Here is a 25,321-nt window from a genome sequence, read left to right as displayed (position 1 = left end):
CACCACTATAACCATCATCACCCTCATCATCCATCCACCATCACCATCATCATCACTATCATCACCACCATCACCATCACCACCCACCACCACTATAACCATCATCGCCCTCATCACCACCATCACTATTATCATCACTATCACCACCACCATCAGCATCACTATCACCATCATCACCACAATCATTACCATCACCACCATTACCATTACCACCACCATCATTATCACCATCATTACCATGACCACCATCACCATCATCACCACCACCACCACTGCCATCACCACTATCATCACCATTCTCACCATCATCACTACCATCACCATCATCACTGTGACCATATCATCCTCACCACCATCACCATTATCACCACTATCATCACTATCACCATCACCACCACCACCATCATCACCACCACCATCACCACCACCATCACCACATCACAACCATCACCATCCTCATCACCACCATCACCATCATCACCATTACCACCACCATCACCACCACCATCATTACCATCATTACCATAACCACCACCACCATTACCACCATCATCATCACCATTATCACCATCATCACTACCATCACCAGCATCATCACTGTCACCATCATCATCCTTACCACCGCCATCACCATTATCACCATTATCATCACCACCATCACCACCACCACCATCATCCCCATTATCACCATCATTACTATGACCACCATCACCATCATCACCACCACCGTGATCGCCACCTCACTGTCATCATCATCACCTTCCTAATCACCACTATCATCACCATCATCATCACCATCATCACCACCATCATCACCACCACCACCACCATCATTATCACCACCACCATCATCATCACCATCATTACCATCATTACCATCACCATTATCACCATCATCACCATGATTACCATCACCATCATCATTATCTTCCTAATCACCACTATCATCCTCATCATCATTTCATCATTACCATCACCATCATCGCCACCACCATCACCACAGTCATTATCATTACCACCACCATTATCACCATCATCACCATCATTATCGTCACCACCACCATCACCACTTATCAATTACTGTGTCCCAGGCACTACCTTACATTTATATATCATTTAATCCTCTTCACCATCTAAAGAACTCCTACAACAATATAGTAGTGATGAAACCAGGATTTAAACCCAGATCTGTCTGACTCTAAAGCCTATGCCCTTCACAGCCAAACTATATGCCTTTTGCTCCTACGAGTGTGAGGCCAGCAGAGACCCAGATTGAGAAAAATCCCCTTGGACTCGAGGCAGGGGCACTTGGAGGAGATGGCACAGCACAGAGGTCTGAATCTCAACTTCACCACAATCCCACTTACCTGGATCTCAGGTAGGCATTTTAGCATCTCTAAGCCTCCATGTCCTAGTCTGTAAAATGGGGATAATAACTCCTAGGGCAGTTGTGAGAGTTAAGACAATACCTACCAGAGTACCTAGCATCATGCCTGGCACACAGTCAGTGTTCAGAATTATTACTACTATGATTTAAGATTCCCCAACACATAAGGACCAGGGGCAGTGGTGGCCCAGAGTAGAAAGCTAGATGCTCAGCAAGGGTCTAAGAGACCTCACTGCCCCTGGACCTATCCCCAGCCCACCTCTGCTCATAGGCCTGAGAAGATTGCTCAATGGCCAAGTTCATGGTTTTCTTCTGCATCAACAGGCACCGCTGGAGCTGCTGGTAGACATTGTCATAAGCAGCCTTCTCAAATCGTAGGTCTTCAATCTCCTTCCGGAGCTTGGCATTAGTGGTCAGCATCTTGTCAAAGTGAACAGTGACCTGTTGGAAGGGCCATGCTTCAAAATAGGTCTCATTTCCGGGGTGTAAGACAAGGTTCCAGAAGGTACCTGGAGGACTGTCAGGTCTTTGCCCCATCTCATTCCCAAGGGCCATGGAAGAGTGGTTGGAGCATTAGGCAAGAGGTTCAACTGGTTAGAGTCAGTTGAGTGGCCCATCAACTGGCTAAGGGCCCTTTAGTGGATCCTTTTTACTGTATCTCAAATTCCTCAACTACTTTTAGACCTAACTTCCAGTTTTAGGCAATTAACAGAGGAGAGGGGAACAAGCTAAATGACGCCATAGGAAATAATAAGCCAAACTGAGAAGGTATTAATAGAACTTTCTACAGGACAATTGACTTGGACTCTTCAACAAATTGATAGCATGAAAAAAAATGGGGTGGGGCTGTTTTCATGTAGGATTTCTCAAACTCAGCACCACTGGCACTTTGGGCTGGATGATTCTTTGCAACAGGGGCTGTCCTATGCCTTGTGGGATATTAAATACCCCCTACATTCAGGTGGCACCCTCACCTCCAACCCTGTTATGACAACCAACGGTGTCTCCCTTTGGAGACAACATCCCTTTGGAGGCAAAATCACCCCCAATTACTGAGCCTTAAAAAAGGAGACTCTGCCGTTTGCCACAACATGGATGAAACCGGAGGACATTATGCTGAGTGAAATAAGCCAGACACAGAAAGAAAAATATTGCATGATCTCATTTATATGTAGACTCTAAACAAAAAAAAAGTCAAGGCTGGGTGCAGTGGCTCACGCCTGTAATCCCAGCACTTTGGGAGGCTGAGGCAGGTGGATCACCTGAGGTCAGGAGTTTGAGACCAGTCTGGCCAACATGGTGAAACCCCATCTCTAGTAAAAATACAAAAATTAGACAGGCATGGTGGTGGGCACCTGTAATCCCAGCTACTTGGGAGGCTGAGGCAGGAGAATCGCTTGAACCTGGGAGGTAGAGGTTGTTGTGAGCCGAGATCACACCACTGCACTCTAGCTTGGGTGACAGCATGAGACTCAGTCTAAAAAAAAAAAAAAAAGGCCGGGCGTGGTGGCTCATGCCTGTAATCCCAGCACTTTAGGAGGCCGAGGCAGGCGGATTACGAGGTCAGGAGATCGAGACCATCCTGGCTAACACAGTGAAACCCCGTCTCTACTAAAGAACACAAAAAATTAATTGGGCATAGTGGCAAGCGCCTATAGTCCCAGCTACTTGGGAGGCTGAGGCAGGAGAATGGCGTGAACCCAGGAGGCAGAGGTTGCAGTGAGCCGAGATTGCGCCACTGCACTCCAGCCTGGGCGACAGAACAAGACTCCGTCTCAAAAAACAAAACAAAACAAAAAAGAGGCAAATATACAGAGATAGAGAATAAAAAAGTGGTTACCAGGAGCAGGTGGGGTGAGGGGGAAGGGAGCAGGGAGACAGAGGTCAGAGGATAGCAAGTAGCAGATATAGAGGATGAGCAAGTCTAGAGCCCTAAGGTACAACCTGAAGACTCCAGGGACTCTAACTGTACTGTATTTGGGGTGGGTGCAGTGGTTCATGCCTGTAATCGCAACACTTTGGGAGACCAAGATGGGTGGATCACCTGAAGTCAGGCATTTGAGACCAACATGGTGAAACCCTGTCTCTACTAAAAATACAAAAAAATTAGCTGGGCGTGGAGGTGGGCACCTGTAATCCCAGCTACTCAGGAGGCTGAGGCAGGAGAATCACTTGAACCTGGGAGGCGAAGGTTGTGGTGAGCCAAGATCGTGCCACTGCACTCCACCCTGGGGGACAGAGCCAGATTCTGTCTCAAAAAAAAAAAAAAAAAAAATTGTACTGTATTTGGGATTCCTGCTAATGCGCAGATTTTAGAGGTTCTTGTCACAAAAACAAAAATGGGTAACTATGTGAGATAACAGATATGTTAACTTGCTTCACTATAGTAACCACTTTAATATCTATATGTATCCAATAATATATTATATACCTTAAATATACACAGTAGAATTTAGTTTTTATTTTTATGAAATAGGGTCTCACTCTGTCAACCAGCTGGAATGAAGTGGTGCAATCACAGGCTCAAACGATCCTCCCATCTCAGCCTCCCGAGCAGCTAGAACTACAGATGCAGACCACCATGCTGGGCTATTTTTTTTTGTATTTTTAGTAGAGACAGGGTTTCACCATGTTGCCCAGGCTGGTCTCGAACTCCTGGGCTCAAATGATCCTCCCATCTCAGCCTCCCACAGTGCTTGGATTATAGGTGTGAGCCACCACACCCAGTCTATCTTTTTTTTAATAAAATGATTTGTTAAGTTTTTTTAAAAGACCATGTGAAGTGCTCCTATAAACATTGAGAAGAAACAACTCCAAAAAAATATTCCTAACAGCAAAGGGATTTAATTTCTTTGGAGGTTTTCAAAGTATGTTCTAAGAAACATTTGGTTTCTGTAGGGCCAACACCCGGGTAAAGCAAGTGAGGCAACCGGGGCATGAAATTTAAGGAGTCACTCTCTCTCAGGTGCCAGCCCTGTGATTCCTCAAGCCTGAGCAGGAGAACCTCCTAAAATGTTGCATCCTGAGCTCTTTGCTTGCTTCTTCTAGTCTCAGCTCTGGGTGTTCCTGAGTGTGTCCACAGCCATCACACAAGGTAGGGGAGTCCCTAGGAGCAGAGCATTCTTATTCTATCTTTGCATCCTCCACTTCCTCTTGGGAAGTTATGTTATCAGTTATTTGCTGTTTACTGTGAATTTTGCTCCAGGACTGTAGGCATACTATCTATCCTCTGACTGTGGGAGGGAAAGACCCGACCTAGGGGGAGGACTCTCAGGCCCCACTGAGTAGGTGGAGGATATTTAGGACCATGGGGTACTCTGAGACCCTGAAATCACCTTTAGAGATGGCTGCCTAACCTTTTTCTTTTCTTTCTTTCTTTCTTTCTTTTTTTTTTTTTTTCTGAGACAGGTTCTCACTCTGTCATCCAGATCCAGACTGGAGTGCAGTAGCACCACCTCGGCTCACTGCAAACTCCGCCTCCTAGATTCAAGAAATTCACCTGCCTCAGCCTCCCAAGTAGCTGGGATTACAGGCATGCATCATCATGTCCAGCTAATTTTTATTTTTTATTTTTTTGTATTTTTAGTAGAGGCAGGGTTTCACCATGGTAGCCAGGCTGGTCTCAAACTCCTGACCTCAAGTGATCCACCCACCCTGGCCTCCCAAATTGCTGGGATTACAGACATGAGTTACCACACCAGGCCAGCTGCCTAACCTATTAAAAGGCACAATCACATCTGGTTAGGGATGAAGGAAAGAGGGGACCAGTTTGAGATGCAAAAAACAGACCTCTCAGAAATATAAAAAGGAGCATTACTACAGATCTTATGGAAAAACTACCAGGGATATACTAGGAACAACTATATACCAACAGATTAGGATAATTTAGATGAAATAGACAAATTCCTAGAAAGACACAAACTACTGAAATTGATTTGAGGAGAATAGAACATCTGAATAGACTTAGAACAAAAAAGCAGACCTCTGAGGCTGCAGTGAGCCATGATCATGCCACTGCACTCCAGCCTGGGTGACAGAGTGAGACTCTGTCTCAGAAAAAAAAAAAAAAATTGTACCTATAGACAAGTCATCATTAAATCATGCATGCATTTAGTAACTCATTCAATCAACAGACATTTGCTCAGGCATTAAACACCGTGCCACGCATTAAATCTATGATTCTTAACCAATGGGACCTTCAGTCTTTCTGGGTTTGCTGATAACAGTACAGATGCCTGAACCTACGCCCTGGAGGTTCTGATTTGGTGAATCTGGAGGGGGTCCAAGAATCTGTATTTTTAACACATATCCTGGGAATCCTGAGGCACAGCTGCAAATCACTGGGCATGGATATTAAAAAGACACTGCTCTGTCCTTCAGCAGCAACTTGGGGAGGCAGACAGAGATCAGATCCAATTAGCTCCCACCATGCCCGGTCAAAGCCTGGGGGTCAAAGTCTGGGGGAAGCTAGGAGCTTTGTTTAGTGAGGGAATGACAGGCTTTCTTCCAAATCCATTCACTTTCTCTCTCTAGTAGCTCACGCGGGAGCTACAGTTTCACAAACCAGACTGGAATGTGTTGTTTGTCCCTGCCCGTCATTCCTTCTCCACTCTTTTTGCTTTTCCAGGGGAACCACCTCTCCTCTAATCCACATATTTTGGATAGGGCTGCCCTTCCCCGACTTGGGGAGGCAGTGGGTGGATCTGGGAGAGAGGGGCCCCAAGGTAGCCATGTGACTCAGGCCCACGTATTTCATTCTTCTGACCACTGTGATTGGTTCAGAAATGGGCACATGACCCAAGTTGGCCCAGTGGGAACTCTCCCCAGAATATGTGATTAAACTCTTAGGAAAAAGATGTTTCATTTCTACTAGCATTTGTTCACACTGGGGGCTACCCAAAAACGAAATCCACTCAGAGGAGAGATGGACAGAGAATATGTCTTAAAGACATGTATGGAGCACCTAGATCCAGCTATGCCTGAAGGCCCCACTTCCTCTTCTGGATCTTTCAATTCTATGACAAACACGTTCCCCTTTTTGCTTAGGGGAAGCCAGATTGCAATTTAGGGAAACCTGCTTAATACAAAAGTCACTGTAGGTTGAGGGTGATCAGTGTCACCTTTCCCATTATCAAGTTATGCATATCTATGCCAACTAATTCTTAGAGACAACACCACCAACAAATAGGCACTGGCTATGACAGAGGCATGAGCAGCTTGTCATGGAGGAGGAAGGTCTAACTAATGCTGCTTTGGTAATGGGTAATATTTGAGCTGCTTCTTGAAAACAAACAGAAAGTTTGGGGCAGAGAACTAAGAGTAGGCATCCCAGGTAGGTTGGGGGATTCGGGTACGGGTTTGAGGGGATAACCGCATTTGCTAAGGTGGATGGTAAATCCTAAAGGCTTCCTGGCCTTTGTGTCCATTAGTTCACCTGCTCCTGAGTCAACCAGGAGCTAATGACTGGGCAGACGTCATTGTTTGCTCTGAGCAAAGTCGGGCAGAGCTGTTTGCAGAGCTGCAGAGAACACCTTACATACGAGATTCAAACGGGTTTCCAAAATGTGAATCTGTTTCTGCAGTTTCCGGGGGTTATTGGCCTCCTGCATTTTTGTGAAAATCTGTTTTTGGTTTGCGATTTTTTTTTCCATCTGAACAATCTGAAAAAAAAAAAAAAAAAGAGAGAGAGAGAGAGAGAGAGAAATTCCAGCTGTGTTAGCATCTGTATGGGTACCAGTTCTACAGTTCACTAACTGAAGTGTGCTCAGACAAAAACTGCAATGTTTTTTCCTATAAATGGAATTTTAACTTATCTCTTGGATGCCTCCTCAATTAGACTTAATCTTAGCCAGTCTGGGGTACAATGAAGCAATCTGGAGATCTGCTGTCACCTGTGCATGTAAATATCACTCACCTGTGACATTAATATACATTGACATAAATTCTGCCTACCCAAAGCCATGGTTTCCAGCAGAAATGACATCGTCCTCCTCCGAGGGGCTTTCTGTAACCTTGGAGAAGTGATTTTTTGGCTCTTGCAATGATGAAGGCACTAGTGACATGTAATGGGTGGGTCACAAGAGGTCACATACCCTGCAACATGTGAGAGAGCACCAGGCATCCAAGACTTATCCTCCATCCTTGTGATTTCCCAGTGCCCCTCTGGACATTACGTAGATGAGAGACCTCCTTATATATTTTTTTTTCTTTTGAGACTTTCTTTTCTTTTTTTGAGACAGGGCCTCACTCTGTCGCCCAGGCTGGAGTGCAGTGGCACAATCTCGGCTCACCACAACCTCCACCTTCCAGGTTCAAGCGATTCTCCTACCTCAGTCTCTCGAGTAACTGGGACTAAAGGCATGCACCACCATGCCTGTCTAATTTTTTTGTATTTTTAGTACAGATGGGGTTTTGCCATGTTGGCCAGCCTGGTTTTGAACTCCTGGCCTCAAGTGATCCACTTGCCTCAACATCCCAAAGTGCTGGGATTACAGGCATGAGCCACTGTGCCTGGCTCCTTTTCCACATCTGGTCAAAAAAGATAGTTTGATTCTAGGTACAGAAAATTTGGCCAGCATTTTGGAAGGCCAAGGTGGGAGTATCACTTGAGCCCAGGAATTTGAGACCAGCCTGGACAACAAAGTGAGACCCCCATCTCTACAAAAAAATCTAAAAATAGTCAGGCATGGTGGCATGCACCTACAGTCTCAGCTACTTGAGAGGCTGAGACAGGAGGATCACTTGAGCCTGGGAGGTCAAAGCTGCAGTGAGCCATGATTGCGTCACTGCACTCCAGCCTGAACGGAGCAAGACCCTATTTTAAAAAACAAACAAACAAATGAAAAACAACTATCTTTTCTATGTACACACACAGAATTTTCCATTCAATTCTAATAGACACTGAATTATCCAGGACTGTAGTCACTGTATCAATTAAGATTATTCTTTGATTTGTTTGTAACTTTACTAAGAGTTGGTCACCATTCTGAAAATCACATCACCAGCACAGCCTGAATCATGTTCTTCGAGTTGTGGATACAGTCGGCCTGCATCTGTCTGCAGTGTGTATAATGTTTGGCGATTCTGCCTATCAGTACAGGCCTCTGACTGCAGTTTTTAGGCCAGGGGTCTGCAAACTCCAGCCTGTGGCCAAATCTGGCCCACTACCTGTTTTTGTCAATAAAGTTTTATTGAAACCCAGCCATGCCCATTCATTTATGTATTGTCTATGGCTGCCCTCAAGCTACAAAGGCAGAGCTAAGGACTTTAACAGAGACCATGTGGCCCACAAGGCCAAAATATTCACCATCTTGTTCCCTGCAGAAACAGTTTGCTGGCCCTGTTCTAGGTAAGTCAGATGAGGACATTCACGCATTAAAATAAATATCATTTTAGTACAAATAACTTTTATTTCTTCTTTATATTATAATTAAGGTATCATATTGATTTTAAAGCATAAGTAAAGGGAAAATATTCTATCATTTATGGATTTCATTTCAGGATTGTAAAGGGATAATTATTTGCTGTTGAAAAAGGGTGTTGGAAGACATAATGTTGAATGAAAAAAGCCAGTTATAAAGTGCATATCCCGGAAGAGGTGATTTAGATGCAATTCTATATGCAGACAAAACAAAGTTATGATGCCGGAGATCAGGATGAGGTTCCTTGGGGGTGGTATGTGAAAGAGACCAAGGAAGTCTTCTGGATGCTGCAATAATCTGCCTCTTGATCTTGGTGATGATTACATGAGTGTATACTTAAGTATCAGTTCATTGAGCTGTATCCTTAAGACATGTGCATCTCACAATGTGTAATTAACAACTCAGTGGAAGAAGAAAGGAAAGGAGGAAGAAAGAAAGGAAAAGAAATGGGCGTTAGAGGCCGGGCATGGTGGCTCACGCCTGTAACCCCAGAACTTTGGGTGACTGAGATGGGTGGATCACTTGAGGCCAACATGGTGAAACCCTATCTCTTTTTTTTTTTGAGATGGAGTCTTTGCTTTGTCACTCAGGCTGGAGTGCGGTGGCACAATCTTAGCTCACTGCAACCTCCGTCTCCTGGGTTCATGCAATTCCCCTGCCTCAGCCTCCCAAGTAACTGGGATTACAGGCACTATCGCCTGCTCTGAAGGCAGGCCCGCCCCCACTAGAGTTGGGCCTGCAGTCCTCCAGCTCCAGCTCCCCATCAAGGGAAGCTGTGGCATTAGCATTTCCTGGTGGCTCTCATGATTACATTCAGAGTTGGATTTCCTTTGGAGTCTTTATGTCAGATGCTGCTTTTGTGATGCTGGGAGTCATTCAGCCTCTGCCCAATGGAAGACATTCTCCAAGGCTGTGGCTGGTGGAGAATTGTATTCCCTAAGCAAGATGCTGTCTTCCCATCAGCTTATTAACTATTTTGTGAGGAAGGCCAAGTAGGGCCTGGGGAGTCCCCACCTCCAGTGACCTCCTGTGAGAACGAGGCTTTGCCCATCGAGGGTGGGCATAGGAGGAAGGGATTCTGGGACCTTCCACCCTGGAATGAAATTGGGCAAAGACGGTTTGCACTGGGCAGTGAGCCCCAGAAACTTCTGAGGACCCCACACTGTGCTGCCTTTTCCTGATGCCTCTAAAGACCCATAGCACCAGGTCTTCTTCAATTCTTCTCTTTATTCCCTTTATTGCCTCCTTGGTCATCTTTCAGTCATTTATTCGTTCACCAGTGTTTATTAAACATCTGCTCTGGTGCCAGACAGCAGGGGTGGGTGATGACAATAATCAGGACAGAGGGTCTCTGCCCTCCGAGAACTTACATTCTAGGACTGGAAACAAGCCACGAAGGGGGCGCCAAGCCCTAGGGGACGGGAGACACAAGGTACTTCAGGCACACACAGTAGGAGGAGCACCTAGTGGGGAAAGATGAAGGGATGACGTCCCACAGAAATAGCATTTGAGGCCAGGCACAGTGGCTCACACCTGTAATCCCAACACTTGGGAGGTGGAGGAGGGCAGATTACTTGAGGTCAGGAGTTCAAGACCAACCTGGCCAACACAGTGAAACCCCATCTCTACTAAAAGTACAAAAAAAAATTATAGGTTTTTTTTGGGGACTTTTAGTTGGGACTATAGTCCCAACTACCCTGGAGGCTGAGGCAGGAGAATCGCTTGAACCCAGGAGGTGGAAGTTGCAGTGAGCCAAGATCACACCACTGCACTCCAGCCTCGGTGACAGAGTGAGACTCCGTTTCAAAAAAAAAAAAAAAGAAATAGCATTTGAGCTGAGACCTAAGTGATAAACAGGAGGTCTCCAAGCAAAGAGGACAGGGAAAGGCACTCCAGGCAGAGGGGACAGCACATGCAAGGGCCTGGAAGTGAGGGACAGCACCGTGGGCTCAAAGGACAGGAAGAGGGCCTCTGTGGGTAGAGCACAGAGCAGGTGAGGGCAGTGGGGAGGTGAGAGAGGCAGGCAGAGCTGATGCAGCCTCACTGGGGAGTAGGGCCTTTATGGAAAGAACAACAGGAACTTTCTGAAGGATTTGAAGCAGACAAAAGATGTGAAGAGATTTCCAGATTCATTCAGTAGTGGTCGGGTTTGGCTCAGTGTCCCTCCCCAATCTCATGCTGAATCGTAATCCTCAGTGTTGGAGGAGGCGCCTGGGGGAGACAATGGGATGGTGGGGGGCGGTTTCTAATGAATGGTTTGGCACCATCCCCCTCAGTACTGTCTTGTCATAGTGAAATCTCATGAGATCTGATTGTTTAAGAGTGTGGCGCCTCCGCGTCTCTCTCTTCCTCCTGCTCCCGCCATGTGACTTGCCTGCTCCCCCTTTGCCTTCTGCCATGAGTTATAAGTTTCCTGAGGCCTACCCAGAAGCAGAAGCTGCTATGCTTCCTGTATAGCCTGCAGAACTGTGAGCCCATTAAACCTCTTTTCTTTATCAATTTCCTGTCTTGGCTGCATGCAGTGGCTCACGCCTGTCATCCCAGCACTTTGGGAGGTCAAGGTGGGTGGATCACCTGAGGTCAGTAGTTTGAGATCAGCCTGGGCAACATGGTGAAACCCCGTCTGTATTAAAAATACAAAATTAGCTGGGCGTGGGGGTGCATGCCTGTAATCCCAGCTACTCAGGAGGCTGAGGCAGGAGAATTGCTTGAGCCTGGGAGGCAGAGGCTGCAGTGAACCAAGATCGCGCCACTGCACTCCAGCCTGGGCAACAGGAGTAAAACGCTGTCTCAAAATAAATAAATAAATCAATAAATATTTAAAAATAAATAAATTACCTGTCTCAGCCACTTCTTTATAGCAATTAATTAATGCTGTCATTGCTATAACATGTGGAGCTGTCAGGCTGCTTAGGGAGCCATTAAACAACACCAGATTAAGGCCTAATGACAATGGTGAGAAGAGCTATGAAGAGGATACTGTGGAGTCCATGGGATCCCCTGCTTGCCCCCCAGACCCACTGCTCTGTGCCCCAAGGGGCTGACCTGGCTGCATCCCTGAGAGTCTCCCTTGCACTGAGGATCAGAAGGTTGGAAGAAAGAGGAGCCATTTCCCCTGGCTTGCCCCAGGCTCTCCAAGTTCCAGACCACTGCCCCTTTCCCAGCTGTTGCGAACCCTAGTGTTTCAACGTCCCTACTCATGCCCACACCCTTGTAAATGGTGGCTGAATTAAACTGTTCTCAAAATACCCTGCTGGGGGTGCTCTGTGTTCCCACCAGAACCTGACTGACACAGAGAGGGATAAACTGGAGAGGGGGCACAGAAAAGGCCTCCCTGAGAAAGTCACATTTAAGTTGAGACCTGAAAGACAAGCGGGAGTAGAGGAAGGGGTGGGAGTGGGGGAGCACAGGCAAAGGCCCTGAGGTGGGCCAAGGGGTAGGCAGGGGCTGGATCATGCAGGGCCTTTCAAGCCATGGTAAGGGACATGAGCATTAATGCTGTCCTGCAAATACCTCCAGCTCTTTGCCTTCCAGATAATGAGAGGGTGGCACTTCTCAGACCCCTTTGTGGATGGGTAGGGTCACGTACATGACTATTTTCTCTTGCTTTTTATTTTCTTTCTCTCTCTCTTTTTTTTTTTTTGTTATCATAATTAGAAAACATGACTATTTTGAGCCCCTGGGTCATGAGCAGAAGTGACGTGTTTCAGCCAGGTACAGTGGCTCATGCCTGTAATCCCAGCACTTTGGGAGGCCGAGGCAGGCAGATCATTTGATGTCAGGAGTTTGAGACCAGCCTGGCCAACATGGTGAAACCCCGTCTCTACTAAATATACAAAAATTAGCCAGCATGGTGGTACACGCAACTCAGGTGGCTGAGGCATGAGAATTGCTTGAACCCGGGAAGCAGAGGTTGCAGTGAGCCAAGATTGCACCACTGCACTCCAACCTGGGCAACAGAGCAAGACTCTGTTTCAAAAAAAAGAAGAAGAAGAAGTAGTGACATGTTTCACTTCCAGACTGAAACATTCAATTGCCAGCACGAAACCCTCTAGAACTCTTTCTTTCCCATAACACCTGGCAATGTTCAACATGGTGGCTATTCCTTCAACCTAGTACCAGTGTGAGAAGATATAAGGGCTCTTAGCCAACCCACAACAGTTACGTAGCATCAACAAGTAAGAATCCTTAAACTTTAAGTTTTAAACCACTGAGCATGCGTGAGGGAGTAGCATTTCTTCCTGCAGCGTAACCAAGCCTCTTCTAATCGATAGGGTGCAGCTGTGGGGGTTTATTCTAGGTGCAGCGGGTGGTGCTGGGGAGCACAGCGGAGGGATGGATTGGTATGGCTGAGCCTGGATACTGGAGCCCAGAGGTCTCAAGGGTAGCGAGACAATAGCAGCAGTCACATTTAACGGGCTGTCCAGAGGAGATACTGCGATACTGGGGTGTGAGGTCTGGCCTAAGCCATCATGAATATGCACCCCAACTTCTCCCCTTTACTCTGTGTTCTGGTTAACCCTTTAAGAGAAAGACCACACCTTCTCATCCAGTTCAGCCAACAGCACTTTCAGGGATTTAATCAAGGCCTCATAGTCCTCCTTGGTTTGTAGCAGGAGACACAGCTCCATGTAGTTCTTCTCACTCCGATTCATGTTCCTCGAGGATTTCATGAGATTCAACAGCAGGGTGATCTCATCCTGCTCTGCCTTCAGGGTCTGGATCTCCTTGCTGTTGGAAAAGCAGTCCATGATTAACCCCGAACCCCTGAGTTTACCTTGATGGAGCACTCCAGGCACATCAGTCCTGCAAGGAGACTGGGAGAGAGGAACTTCGCACCTGAGCAAGCAGGCAAAAGGGACGTGTCCAGGGTCTCAGATCCAGGTCTGGAAGCCTCATCACCTGAGACCTGGTTCACCATGATTTCCTGCTGCCTTGCCTTCTCTGAAGTGGGTATTTTTCCTAGGGAACGATTTGCAGCTGTGCCTGTCAAAAGCCATTACCCAAACATGGAGGAAGCCCCCAAGTTTTCTTTTGCCAGCAACTCCCTGGCACCTGTCTGATTCGGCAGCCCATCTTTCCAGACTTCACCACCAATTAGCTCCAGTAATGAGGAGCAAACCATCAGGCAGGATTATTTATTTATTATTTATTTAGAGACAGAGTCTCGCTCTGTTGCCCAGGCTGGAGTGCAGTGGCAGGATCTCGGCTCAGTGCAACCTCCACCTTCCAGGTTCAAGCGATTTTCCTGCCTCAGCCTCCCGAGCAGCTGGGACTATAGCTGGGCACCACCATGCCTGGTTAATTTTTGTATTTTTAGCAGATGCAGGGTTTCGCCATGTTGGCCAGGCTGGTCTTGAACTATTAGCCTCATGTGATCCACCTGCCTCGGCCTCCCAAAGTGCTGAGATTCCAGGCATGACCCACCGCACCTGGCCAGGCAGGAATTTTCAAGTTTGCATCAACACAGGGATGCATAGTAGCCTCTAAGCTCCAGCAGTTTCTCTCCTTGCAGTGCTAATGATGAAATGAGCTGATCCGAGTCTCCCCCTTTCCCTGCCTACTGGGATGTGGGAAAACTGGGATTTGGAAAAGAGCAAAGGGAGCCTGAAAGACTGCACAACAATGGAACAAGAGGAAATGGCAGAGAGGCTGAGTTTCTGGCAGTCTGGTGACTGACACCCACTGCCCAATGTGGTTTGCGGATCAGTAGCTTGAACGTCCTTTCGAAGCCTGGAGAAATGCAGAATTTCAGTTGCTCAACCTGGGACCAACTGGATCAGAATCTGCTTCATTACAAGATCAAGTGTTCAGATGCTTCAACAGTTTTGGACACACTGCTATAGAACAGCAAAGAATGTTCTACAGGCCCAGCGCAGTGGCTCATGCCTGTAATCCCAGCACCTTCGGAGGCCAAGGTCGGTGGATCACGAAGTCAGGAGTTCAAGACCAGTCTGGCTAAGATGGTGAAACCCCATCTCTATTAAAAATACAAAAAATTAGCCGGGGGTGGTGGCAGGCACCTGTAATCCCAGCTACTGAGGAAGCTGAGGCAGAGAATTGCTTGAACCTGGGAGGCGGAGGTTGCAGTGAACCAAGATTGCACCACTGCACTCCAGCCTGGGCGACAGAGCCGGAGCCCGTCTCAAAAAAATAAATAAAAAATAAAAATTCCATCTCGACAATACAAAAACAAACAAAAAAGAATGTTCTACAGGCCTGGAGCAGTGGCTCACTCCTGTAATGTCAGCACTTTGGGAGGCTGAGGCAGGAGGATTGCTTGAACTCAGGAGTTTGCGACCAGCCTGGACAACATAGTGAGGCCCTATCTCTACAAATATATTAAAAGTAGCTGAGGTCGGAGGATTCTTGAGCCCAGGAGGCAGACGTTGCACTGAGCTGAGATTGTGCCACTGCATTCCAGCCTGGGAGACACAGAGTGAGACCCTGTCTCAAAAAAAAAAAAAAAGAGAGAGGGTCCTAGGACAGGAGTTGGCAAACCTTTTTCTGTAACGGGCCAAAAAGTGAACCAATAGGCATGACTGTGTGCCAATAGAGTTTCATTTACAAAAACCGGCAGCCAGCCAGATTTGGCCGCAGTTTGTAGATCCCGTTCTAACAGGATGTTCTGCGGTGATGAAAATGTTCTCTGAGTGGCCCATAGTATTCACTTAGGCACAAGTGATCATTGAGCACTTGAAATGCGGCTATTTCCGCAGAACTAAATTGTATTGTATTTTATTTTAATTAATTACAAATGTAAATAGCTACATTTGGCCAGTGACCAGCTGTCTTCTCAACAGTCCTGGGAACTCATCTCCCCTGCTTAAGCCCCTCCTGGAAGGAGGCGGGGAGTGGGAGGGAAGAGGGGAGTGAGTGTCTTTGTTAAGGTGGAGAGAAAAAAGAGAGCATAACACTCTACAAGAGTTAGGTTTTCAGGGCGCCGTGGCTCATGCCTGTAATCCCAGTACTTTGGGAGGCCGAGGTAGGCAGATCACCTGAGGTCAGGCGTTCAAGACCAGCCTAGCCAACATGTCAAAACCCTTTCTCTACTAAAAATACAAAACTCAGCCAGGCATGGTGGTGGGAACCTGTACCCCACCTACTCAGGAGGCTGAAGCAGGAGAATCGCTCGAACCTGGAAGGCAGAGGTTGCAGTAAGCCAAATTTGCACCACTGCACTACAGCTCGAGCAACAGAGCAAGACTCCATCTCAAAAAAAAGAAGAAGAAAAAAAAAGAGGTTTTCAGAGAGGGTTGGTAAAAGCAAAAGGAAGGTTTGTCTGTCTTGCAGGCAGGGCCAGGACTGGTATAAAGGGAGTGAAGTGCCCCAAAACCTTAAGTTACTCCCTGGATGTTGTAAGCCAGGGTCAGCGCGGGGGGGAAAAGTGCCTCCTTAAATACTGTATAGGTATTTCACTCTAAAGAACCTAAACTTGGCCGGGCAGGAGTGGTGACTCATGCCTGTAATCCCAGCACTTTGGGAGGCCAAGGTGGGTGGATCACCTGAGGTCAGGAGTTTGAGACTAGCCTGACCAACATGGTGAAATGCCGTCTCTACTAAAAATACAAAATTAGCTGGGTGTGGTGGCACATGCCTGTAATCCCAGCTACTTGGGAGGCTGAGGCAGAAGAGTTGCGTGAACCCAGGAGGCACAGGTTGCAGTGAGCCAAGATCGCGCCATTGCACTCCAGCCTGGCCAACAAGAGGAAACTCCATCTCAAAAAATAAATAAATAAAATAATAAGAACCTAAACTCTCCATTCTTCCACCTTCCTCCCCTTCAGTTCCATCAAAGTGAAACCAGATCAAATGGATTGACTTAGTAGATCCAGAAGCCTGTGTGGGGGGTGGGGCTGGGGTGAAGAAGGGTTAAATTCAAGAAAAATTGTCAGAGACACATCAAAAGGAGGCATTTCCTGATGCCCATCAGAGGTAGGCTTGAGAATCAGGTCAGCCAGCCACAGATGTGCAGGTTGTGGCCTGTATAGCCCTCGGAAGCGCCACCAGTTTGAAAACATCCCACTGTTTTGTAGATTTATTACACTTTTCTGGGAGACACTTTCTTGTTCAAACAAAATCTCTACATAATGACAATTTTTCCAACAGATGGCAGTAAAGTGTCTTGAGAAAGTGTGCTTTTTTAAAAATTCACATGGAAGTCCCTTATGGGCTAGTCCTGGCCCTGAGTAAGTTGAATCCATGGAAAATCTGAAGAATCCCTTTTCAGGCCGGGCATGGTGGCTCACACCTGTAATCCCAGCACTCTGGGAGGCGTAGGCGGGCAGATTGCTTGAGCTCAGGAGTTCGAAACCAGCCTGGGCAACTTGGTGAAACCCCATCGATACAAAAAATTAGCCAGGCGTGCTGGCACACGCCTGTGATCCCAGCTACTCAGGAGGCTGAGGTCGGAGAATCGCTTGAGTCTGGGAGGCAGAGGTTGCAGTGAGCTGAGATGGCACCACTGCACTCCAGCCTGGGTGACAGAGCCAGACCCTGTCTCAAAAAAAAATAAATAAATAATAAAAATTCCTTTTCCCCATTCTGTGAACTTCACATCTAACAGTAAGATTTCCTTTCTAACAATGGACAGTATGGATGCAGCTAAGGAGTTACATTCCCTTGGAGGGAATCTAAGAAAGCCTGTTTAATGTTTGTGTATTCAACCCCAGGGAACACCTTTCTGTTGCCTGAAGAAATGATACACTCAGCTGGGCGCGGTGGCTCATGCCTGTAATCCCAGCACTTTAGGAGGCCGAGGTGGGTGGATCATCTGAGGACAGGAGTTTGAGACCAACCTGGCCAACATGGTGAAATCCTGTCTCTACTAAAAATACAAAAATTAGCAGGGCATGATAGTGGGCACCTGTAATCCTAGCTTCTCAGGAAGCTGAGGCAGGAGAATCACTTGAACCCGGGAGGCGGAGGTTGCAGTGAGCCAAGATCATGGCATTGCCAACTCCAGGTTGGGCAACAACAGTGACACTCCCATCTCCAAAAAAAGAAAAAAGAAAAGAAAAGAAATGATACACTCTGTAATTTCTGATGCAACCCAACTTCAAATATTCTATCTTTCAGTTCTCATAAGGACACACAACTAGGAAACGTCACTGGGGTTTCCACCTTCTCTGGGAACTCCTCCACTTCCCTGTTGGACCAAGGGAGTGACAGCCCCAGACATTTTTGTGTCCCTTGTCCCCTCAAGCCACAGCTGATTGGACTAGGAGGAGACCCCTGACCCAAGCTGAGCCTATCAGAGTCTCCCTCTCCCAGGAATGTGGGGTTCGAATTGATTCAAGACCCTTTCTCTGTGCAGCTGGTAAAGTTAACAGTTGGAGCAGCCACTTCTCACCAGCTGGGGCTGAAATTCAGAGAGCGAGAGAATAAAAGTCATGTGTGGAGAAAAACAGAAACCAGAACTCCTTCCTCAATTAGGTCCTTCCCTGACATCTGGGTGCCCAGCCCCCGGGGGTCCCCAAAACACCCTGCATTCTGACAATAAATTCCCCCTCTCCACTGAAGCCATCTCAAGTGGGTTTCTCTTGAAACTAGGCTCTGCAGATAAAAGACCATGAGTGCTCCAATGGGCTCAGAGGTGGCTGCCTGCCCCAGGGGTCACAAGGCAGAAGACAAGCACTATGAAACCCAACCCCAACTTTCCTCCAAGGTCACTCAGTGTGAAACTCCAACCATCACTTACTACTGACTCGCGATCTTCTGCTGGTTTCGGAAGTTAAAAGACTTCCGGCTTTCCACCATCTTCCTGAACTGCTGCCTTAGCTTCCGGAGCTCTGCCTCTGCCTGCTGCTCTTTGGCCTTCTCCGAAGGTTGCTGGGGAGTGTCAGAGTCTTTTCTTCTGTGCTTCTTCAACTGGGGGAGATGGAGGGGAGTGGGAGGCCGTAGTGGGTCAGGTGGCTAGAGAAACCCACAGATGGGCTTAAGGGTGAAGGGCAGTGGGGGTGGCTGGGCCAGGGCTGGAGATAGAATACCTTCCCTTGGGTGATGTCAGCTGCTTGTCTATTACATGGAAAACCCATGGAGAGATGACTGACTTGTAATTGCATACTCTGGTCGGGGGAGGGTATTCTTTGGGGTTCTGGGTTCAAGCTCTCGCTGTGCCATCTAGTGGGAACTTGGGTGAATTACTGGATGTCGCTGAGCCTCTAGCCTCCCACCTACGAAATGGGCGAGCACAGATCTGTTGTCAGGATGAGATGAACTAACGTGTAAAGTGGACGGCACAGTGCCTGACCCCATAGTAGGTGTTCTGTAGCCGGGAGCTGGCATCACCTACCACAGACATCTTGAAGGAACCGCACTTTGCCTCCGCTCAGACACTGTACCCAGGGAGCTCAAAGCCAGTGAGCCTGCCTCTTTCTCTCTCTGCAATGCCCTGTTCATGGTGGCAAAAGGAAGAGAACTTGTAAGCCACCCCTGCTGGGGGGTGCAGGACAGAACGGCACCTCCTCCCTACCCCTGCCATCCCTTCCTCCACCCACACCTTGGCACATGAGGAGGATACCCAGATGGCTGCCCGGGTGTGATAAAAGGCACTTATTGGTTTTAAAGCAATGTTTGCCTGGAACTTGTTTCTCTCACCAGTTATTATTAGGAGCTGGGCAGATGGTTGCGGTGTGTCAGTTACCCTCCTGCTCCCTATGTACCCAAAGAGGGGGCAAAATGGCATCAGGGGGCCGGGCACAGTGGTTTATGCCTGTAACCCAGCACTTTGGGAGGCTGAGTTGGGTGGGTCACTTGAGGTCAGGAGATCGAGACCAGCCTGGTCAACATGGTGAAACCCCATCTCTACAAAAAATACAAAAAATTTAGCAGGGTGGGGTGATGCACACCTGTAATCCCAGTTGCTCAGGAGGCTGAGACAGGAGAATTGCTTGAACCCTGGAGGCAAAGATTACAGTGAGCCAAGATTGCACCACTGCACTCCAGCCTGGGTGACAGAGCAAGACTCCATCTCAAAAAAAAAAAGGCATCAGGGCAGTGTGTCCCCTGATGGAGTTAAACAGAAATGTGCCCAACTTCAGCTACAGCTGTCGGGGAATCCCCACCCTCCCATCTTAGAACAGGAGTCAGTATTCTTATCATGTCACCACTTGAACTTCACGTGGCCCATAGTTATTCAGAGCAAGAGACAGCATTAATCCCACACATCCTTTGAGGTTGTGAGACCCGCTGCACAGCCAATTCCAGACTGCAGGAGCTGGGTTCCAAAAGCAGAAATTCCACTTTTGCCACTATTGAGGGTCCTGCAATGCAATGGTTTAAAGCATTGTTTGTGCCAATCATCGGATCTCATTTCAAATTCCTCCAAAGCCACTTATTAACCTTGGGCAAGTCACTTCAGTTCTCTAGGCCTCATTTTCCTCACCTGGAAAATGGGAAAAATTCTAGAAGCCATGTCATTTGAGTGTGTAAGACACTCAGCACTCAGCACTGTGCTTGGGACATAGTAAGTGCTCAGTACACAGTGGCTGGGATGATATGGCAGGATATGGATTGTTTCAGAGGGTGAAGGTACAGGGTGGTGAATGTTGATAAGGGTGAGAGGGGTGTTCCTCTATCTCCTGGTAACAATACCCTGACATTCCCATGGGAAGCCACACCTTCCTGCACTCCTGGGGGCTGACCATACCCCACCATCTTCAAGATTGGGGCATCTGACTCTGGATGGGCAAATCAGAGCGCCAGATCCTGGTCAGTCTGCATGATCTCAGCCCTCTAGCCTGGGATTTCTTCAGGGGTGGATGCGCACATGAAGCTAGCTAGTCCAACCAGAGTGAATGGTGGAATTTAAGCTGGAACACTCATGAAGAGAGAGACTTTGTTTCCTGCTGCACTTGAACCTTGGTGGATAAGGTCAGGAGGGGTTGACAGCCATCTGGCAGAGACTGAGAACCAAGCCAAAATGGAAGAGAGAAGATAAAATGAAGACAGACTGAATCTTGAGGCTTGAGGACATCATCGAAGCACCTGCATTTAGCCAAGCCTGAACATACCTCTGGGTAATGTCCAATTACAGAAATCAGTATATTCCATTAAAGCAACCTGAGATGCATTTTCTATTGCTTGCAACCAAATGACTTCTCATACCTGAAATACTTACATCTATTTAGCACATAAACTGAGACCCCACTGTATGCTACACATTGTGTGGAATTCAGTGGTAAGTCAGCCTGCGAAGTGCCATAAATCCTGCCTAGGACAAAACAGTAAAAAAGGCTCCACAAAGATGACTTTTAACTTGGGTTTTGAAGAATGAATAGGAGTTCACCAGGCAGAGAAGAAAAGTTGGAGGGTGGGAGGGGGTATTCTGGGCAGAGATAACTGTCCAGGCAAAGGGTGAGAAGGAAGTGACTGAAAGGAGTATTCAGAAAATGATTTGTGCTCAAGTATAGGTAGTGGAAAGTGACTAGCAAAGAGATCTGGAAAAGACTGGATGCTGCTTTTTTTTTTTTAGATGGAATTTTGCTCATGTTGCCTAGACTGGAGTGCAATGGCACGATCTTGGCTCACTGCAACCTCAGCCTCCCAGGTTCAAGTGATTCTCCTGCCTCAGCCTCCCAAGTAGCTGGGATTACAGGCACACACCACCATGTCCAACTAATTTTGTATTTTTAGTAGAGACGGGGTTTCACCATTTTGGTCAGGCTGGTCTTGAACTTCTGACCTCAGGTGATCTACCCACCTCAGCCTCCTAAGGTGCTGGGATTACAGGCGTGAGTCACCACAACCAGCCTGGATGCTTCTTAAAAGCAAGGATGAGATAAGATCAGCCTAAAAGAGATCAGTTCATTGCCTCCCCAACAGTCATTTCCCTTCATGTGGCATTGTTGTTTGAGTTAGCTGCCCATCCAGGGCTTGGCTTCCCTGCTCCTCCTGGATCCAGGCAGGGGTCTCTGATGAATTCTCACCAATGGGATGTGAGCAGAGGGAAAGTCGGTCACTTCCAGACCATTACTTTTAAGAAGTGGGTGTGACCTTTCCATCCTTTCTTGCCCCATCTGACGTTTATAGGAGGCAGAGCCACAAGATACGTCCCCAGATCAACTTGTAGAGGAAGTCACCTGCCAACCATGAACATCCTCATTGGGCTGTTACACAAATGCAACATTAACTTCTGTTGTGTTAAGCCAATGAAATGTGGAGATGTATTTGTTACAGCAGCTAGCAAGCCTCAGAGAATACCCTAACTTCTTTCTTCCTAACACAAATCTGATTTTCTACCCCCTCAATGTGCCCAGTCCCAGAGGATGACTCATGATTGGTTCCTGCTAATCATGGTAACCCCACTTCCCTTTGTCAATGACTGGTCTAAGGATGGACATGTGACCCAGATGTGGCCAATGAGACATAAGGAGAAGTCTATTCCATTCCTTTGTGACAAAAAGTGAGAATTTGGGCCAGATGCGATGGCTCACGCCTGTAATTCCAGCACTTAGAGAGGCCAAGGCAGGCAGATCACTTGGGGTCAGGAGATCGAGACCAGACTGGCCAACATGGTGAAACCCCTTCTCTACTAAAAATACAAAAATTAGCTGGACATGGTCGTGGGCACCTGTAATCCCAGCTACTCAAGAGGCTGAGGCAGGAAAATCGCTTGAGCCCAGGAGATGGAGATTGCAGTGAGCCAAGATTGGACCACTGCACTCTAGCCTAGGCAACAGAGTAAGACTCCGTCTCAAAAAAAAAAAAAAAAAAAAAAATTAGTGAGAGCTTGTCCGTGCTCCCCTCTCCTTCTGCTTTTAGAAATTATTGTGAAGACATGCATGATGGTGCCCATCACCATGACCATGAGGAGAAATATCACCATCACACTAAAAACAGTAAAGAGGAAAGATGGGGAAAAAATGTAGGTCCCAATGGACACTGTTGGCTACTGCCCCATCCCTGGAACTGCCTACCTCTAGACATCGTGTTAGGTGAAATAACAAGAGTCATTGTTGTTTAAGGCAGTCACCAAGTATTTTGTTCACTGAAGCCTAAAGCATTCCTAACTCACATGATGCATACTTTGAAAATGATTCTCAGGTTAATGGGTGATAGGAAAATAGTGGCTGGTAATGTAGGAACTTCTGCATTTTCCCTGATGTTTTTGAGGGTTTGGGGGCCAAGTGAATTGTCTAATGTTGGGAAATTCCCACAAGCAGGGAAGTGGTATAAGACAATGGTTCTGTATCTTGATCATTTCTGGAATGATCCCCACCTCCAGGTGGGGGTAGAAGCTGTAGGAGGATTTACCTGACTAACAAGGTTTGGGCAAAGGATACTCTCTCTGGGGCCTCTTTCAACCCTGGAATTTGGGGCAGCTCCAATTTCATATTGTCCAGGAGCTGTTCTATGTTCCAGGGCCCTTTGGGTCCTAAGTGGATTTGTAATGCACCATCTTAACAGCTTGAATTGGGTATTCCTGACTTTCGCTGATAGTGTGATTTGACCTCTCTGAGCCTCAGTTTCCTCATCTATAGAATGGGGATACCCACACCCATATCTCAGCGTAAAATAATGTCGGTAAAGCGGTTAGCATAGTGCCTAGTTTATGTGCCTAGTTCATGACAGATGCTGGGTGAATGTAGCTTATTTGTGAATTAGGATTTTCAAGTACCAGTCTGTCTGGCCCATGAGATCATTGGCTGGGTTATGCACCATTCTCCAGGAACCAAAGTCTCTGTCACCTCCTGCCTTTTTGCTGATTCATATGCACATACACCGTCACTCTCCCCTAGGGTGCTGGCTTCTCTTCAGGTTTCGGATGTTAACCCAGGCCTTTCCCTTTCAGTCAGTGCCCTCTGGGATGGGCTCCTATGTTCCCTGGGGGAACAGATCCCCCCTACCCCAAACCCCATCCTCATAGCTTGGCCTGCAGAGCATCTCCTGGATGTCCTGACCCCTGGCTTACCACCCTCTCATTCAAGAGTCTCAAACTCACAGTCCATGGGGCCAATTCAACCTGCCTCCAGTTCTGTTCCACAGTGTTTCAAAACATAAATGTGGGTCATGCACTCACTCTCCTGGCCACAGGCCCCACTCCTCCCTATTGGCTAACCTCCCTTCCCCCTAATTCTACATTTTCTGTAACTGCCCAGAGCCAGCAGGAATTCGAATTTGCAGTTCCTGGTAGGAATCTAAAACCTGCCCACTTCTGGGGAACAGCGTGGGCAAGGAAAAGTGCAGAGAAGTCCAGTGGCCCAGGTCAGGGGACGTCAGGCAAGGGCCTCCTGCTCCTTGGGCCTCAGTCTATTCACCACAGCGTCCACGGTCCTGGGCACATGGGAAGCTCTTGGCAAACACAGTTTGAATGAAGTTTCCTCCAGGCAGAGATCATCTTCATTTATCTAATATCTAATTAGGCCTGCACCTCCTTTGCTTCTGCATTTTAACAACCTGCCTTTAAAAGACAAGCCTGCCCCATGATGGATTCCCTAGGGACCCTGGGACAGGCCGCTATAGGGATCATATTGAGCCAGGGCTGAATAACCTGGTGATGGAATTAAACATGTGCTTAGGGCACTAGCCAAACAGGAGCACAGAAACACATACATGGGTTTTGTTTTTTGTTTTGTTTTTTAAAAAAGGATTATTATGGGAGGAAAATAATTTGTTGAACTTTTTTTTTTTTTTCCTTTTTTGAGACAGGGTCTCTCTCTGTCATCCAAGCTGGTGTGCAGTGGTTCAATCTCGGCTCACTGCAGCCTCAACCTCCCAGGCTCAAGCGATCCTCCCCTCACAGCCTCCCAAGTAGCTGGGACTACAGGTGGTGCCACCACCCCTGGCTAAGTTTTTAAATATTTTGTAAAGACGAATTTGCCCAGGCTGGTCTCGAACCCCTGGGCTCAAGCGATCCTCTCACCTCAGCCTCCCAAAGTGCTAGAATTACAGGCGTGAACCACCTCGCGCGGCCCTGGAGTTATTTTACAAGCTACAATTTATTTATGCATGATTGCGGGAGACCCTGATGTTTTCCAGGCTTAAGGCAGCGAGATCTGAATGGGCTGGGGACCGCCACCGCTCTTTGCTTTTCCCTGGCAGGGGGAGCTGTGGCGCAGCAGGCGCTGCCGGACGGGCGGCGAAACTTACCAGTGGCAGGGCCCGGACTCCTTGTCCGTGGCGGCTAGGGCCGCTTGTCCGACGCTGCTGCAACTGCGAGTCCGATGGTGCCGGGAGGGCTGCTTGCTGCGCGGCCTCGCCGCGCCACACTCCCAGCCCCACGCCCGGGCGTTCTGGGACCCCTGGAACGGGCGCCTTTGTGACCCGCACAGACATAGACGTTCTCCCCTGCAAGTCCACAGGGCGGGCACAGGGTCCTCGGGAAGAGAGGACAAGAGCAGCTGGTTGGAGGGAAGCTTTTGGTGAGGAGAGAGGGGCGACACACTCTGCAAAGATCCCTTACCAGACTACTCGTGACGCTAAGTGACTTCTTGAGTCAATCAACAATCTCAGCCCCGCCCTCGGCCAACGCCATGCAATCGCTGGTCTTCCTCACCCCACTCACACCCCA

At 47.7% G+C, this 25,321-nt stretch overlaps 1 protein-coding gene across 3 annotated transcripts in view; it reads right to left on the bottom strand.

Annotated features, from left to right (window-relative positions):
- CCDC63 (coiled-coil domain containing 63) overlaps positions 1 to 25,119 on the bottom strand; it is a 52,971-nt gene extending 27,852 nt beyond the window's left edge. Inside the window, exons 1-6 of one of the 3 annotated variants that reach the window (XM_023203348.3) lie at positions 24,901 to 25,018; positions 19,103 to 19,201; positions 18,509 to 18,678; positions 13,350 to 13,539; positions 6,928 to 7,047; positions 1,647 to 1,828 (exon numbers count right to left, since the gene is read on the bottom strand). In XM_023203348.3, the coding sequence (XP_023059116.1) occupies positions 1,647 to 1,828; positions 6,928 to 7,047; positions 13,350 to 13,539; positions 18,509 to 18,678; positions 19,103 to 19,111 (671 nt within the window). In that variant the 5' untranslated portion in view covers positions 19,112 to 19,201; positions 24,901 to 25,018. Of the gene's footprint in view, positions 1 to 1,646; positions 1,829 to 6,927; positions 7,048 to 13,349; positions 13,540 to 18,508; positions 18,679 to 19,102; positions 19,202 to 24,900 lie in introns of all 3 variants that reach the window. The other 2 variants (XM_023203344.2, XM_023203352.2) reach the window with 2 other exon arrangements.
- Positions 25,120 to 25,321: the final 202 nt, after the last annotated feature.

This window comes from Piliocolobus tephrosceles, chromosome 10 (assembly GCF_002776525.5).
Source record: "Piliocolobus tephrosceles isolate RC106 chromosome 10, ASM277652v3, whole genome shotgun sequence".
In the NCBI taxonomy this organism is placed as follows: domain Eukaryota; kingdom Metazoa; phylum Chordata; class Mammalia; order Primates; family Cercopithecidae; genus Piliocolobus; species Piliocolobus tephrosceles.
The sequence above is the reverse complement of the archived record's forward strand: the minus strand, read 5'-3'. Positions and strand labels throughout refer to the sequence as shown.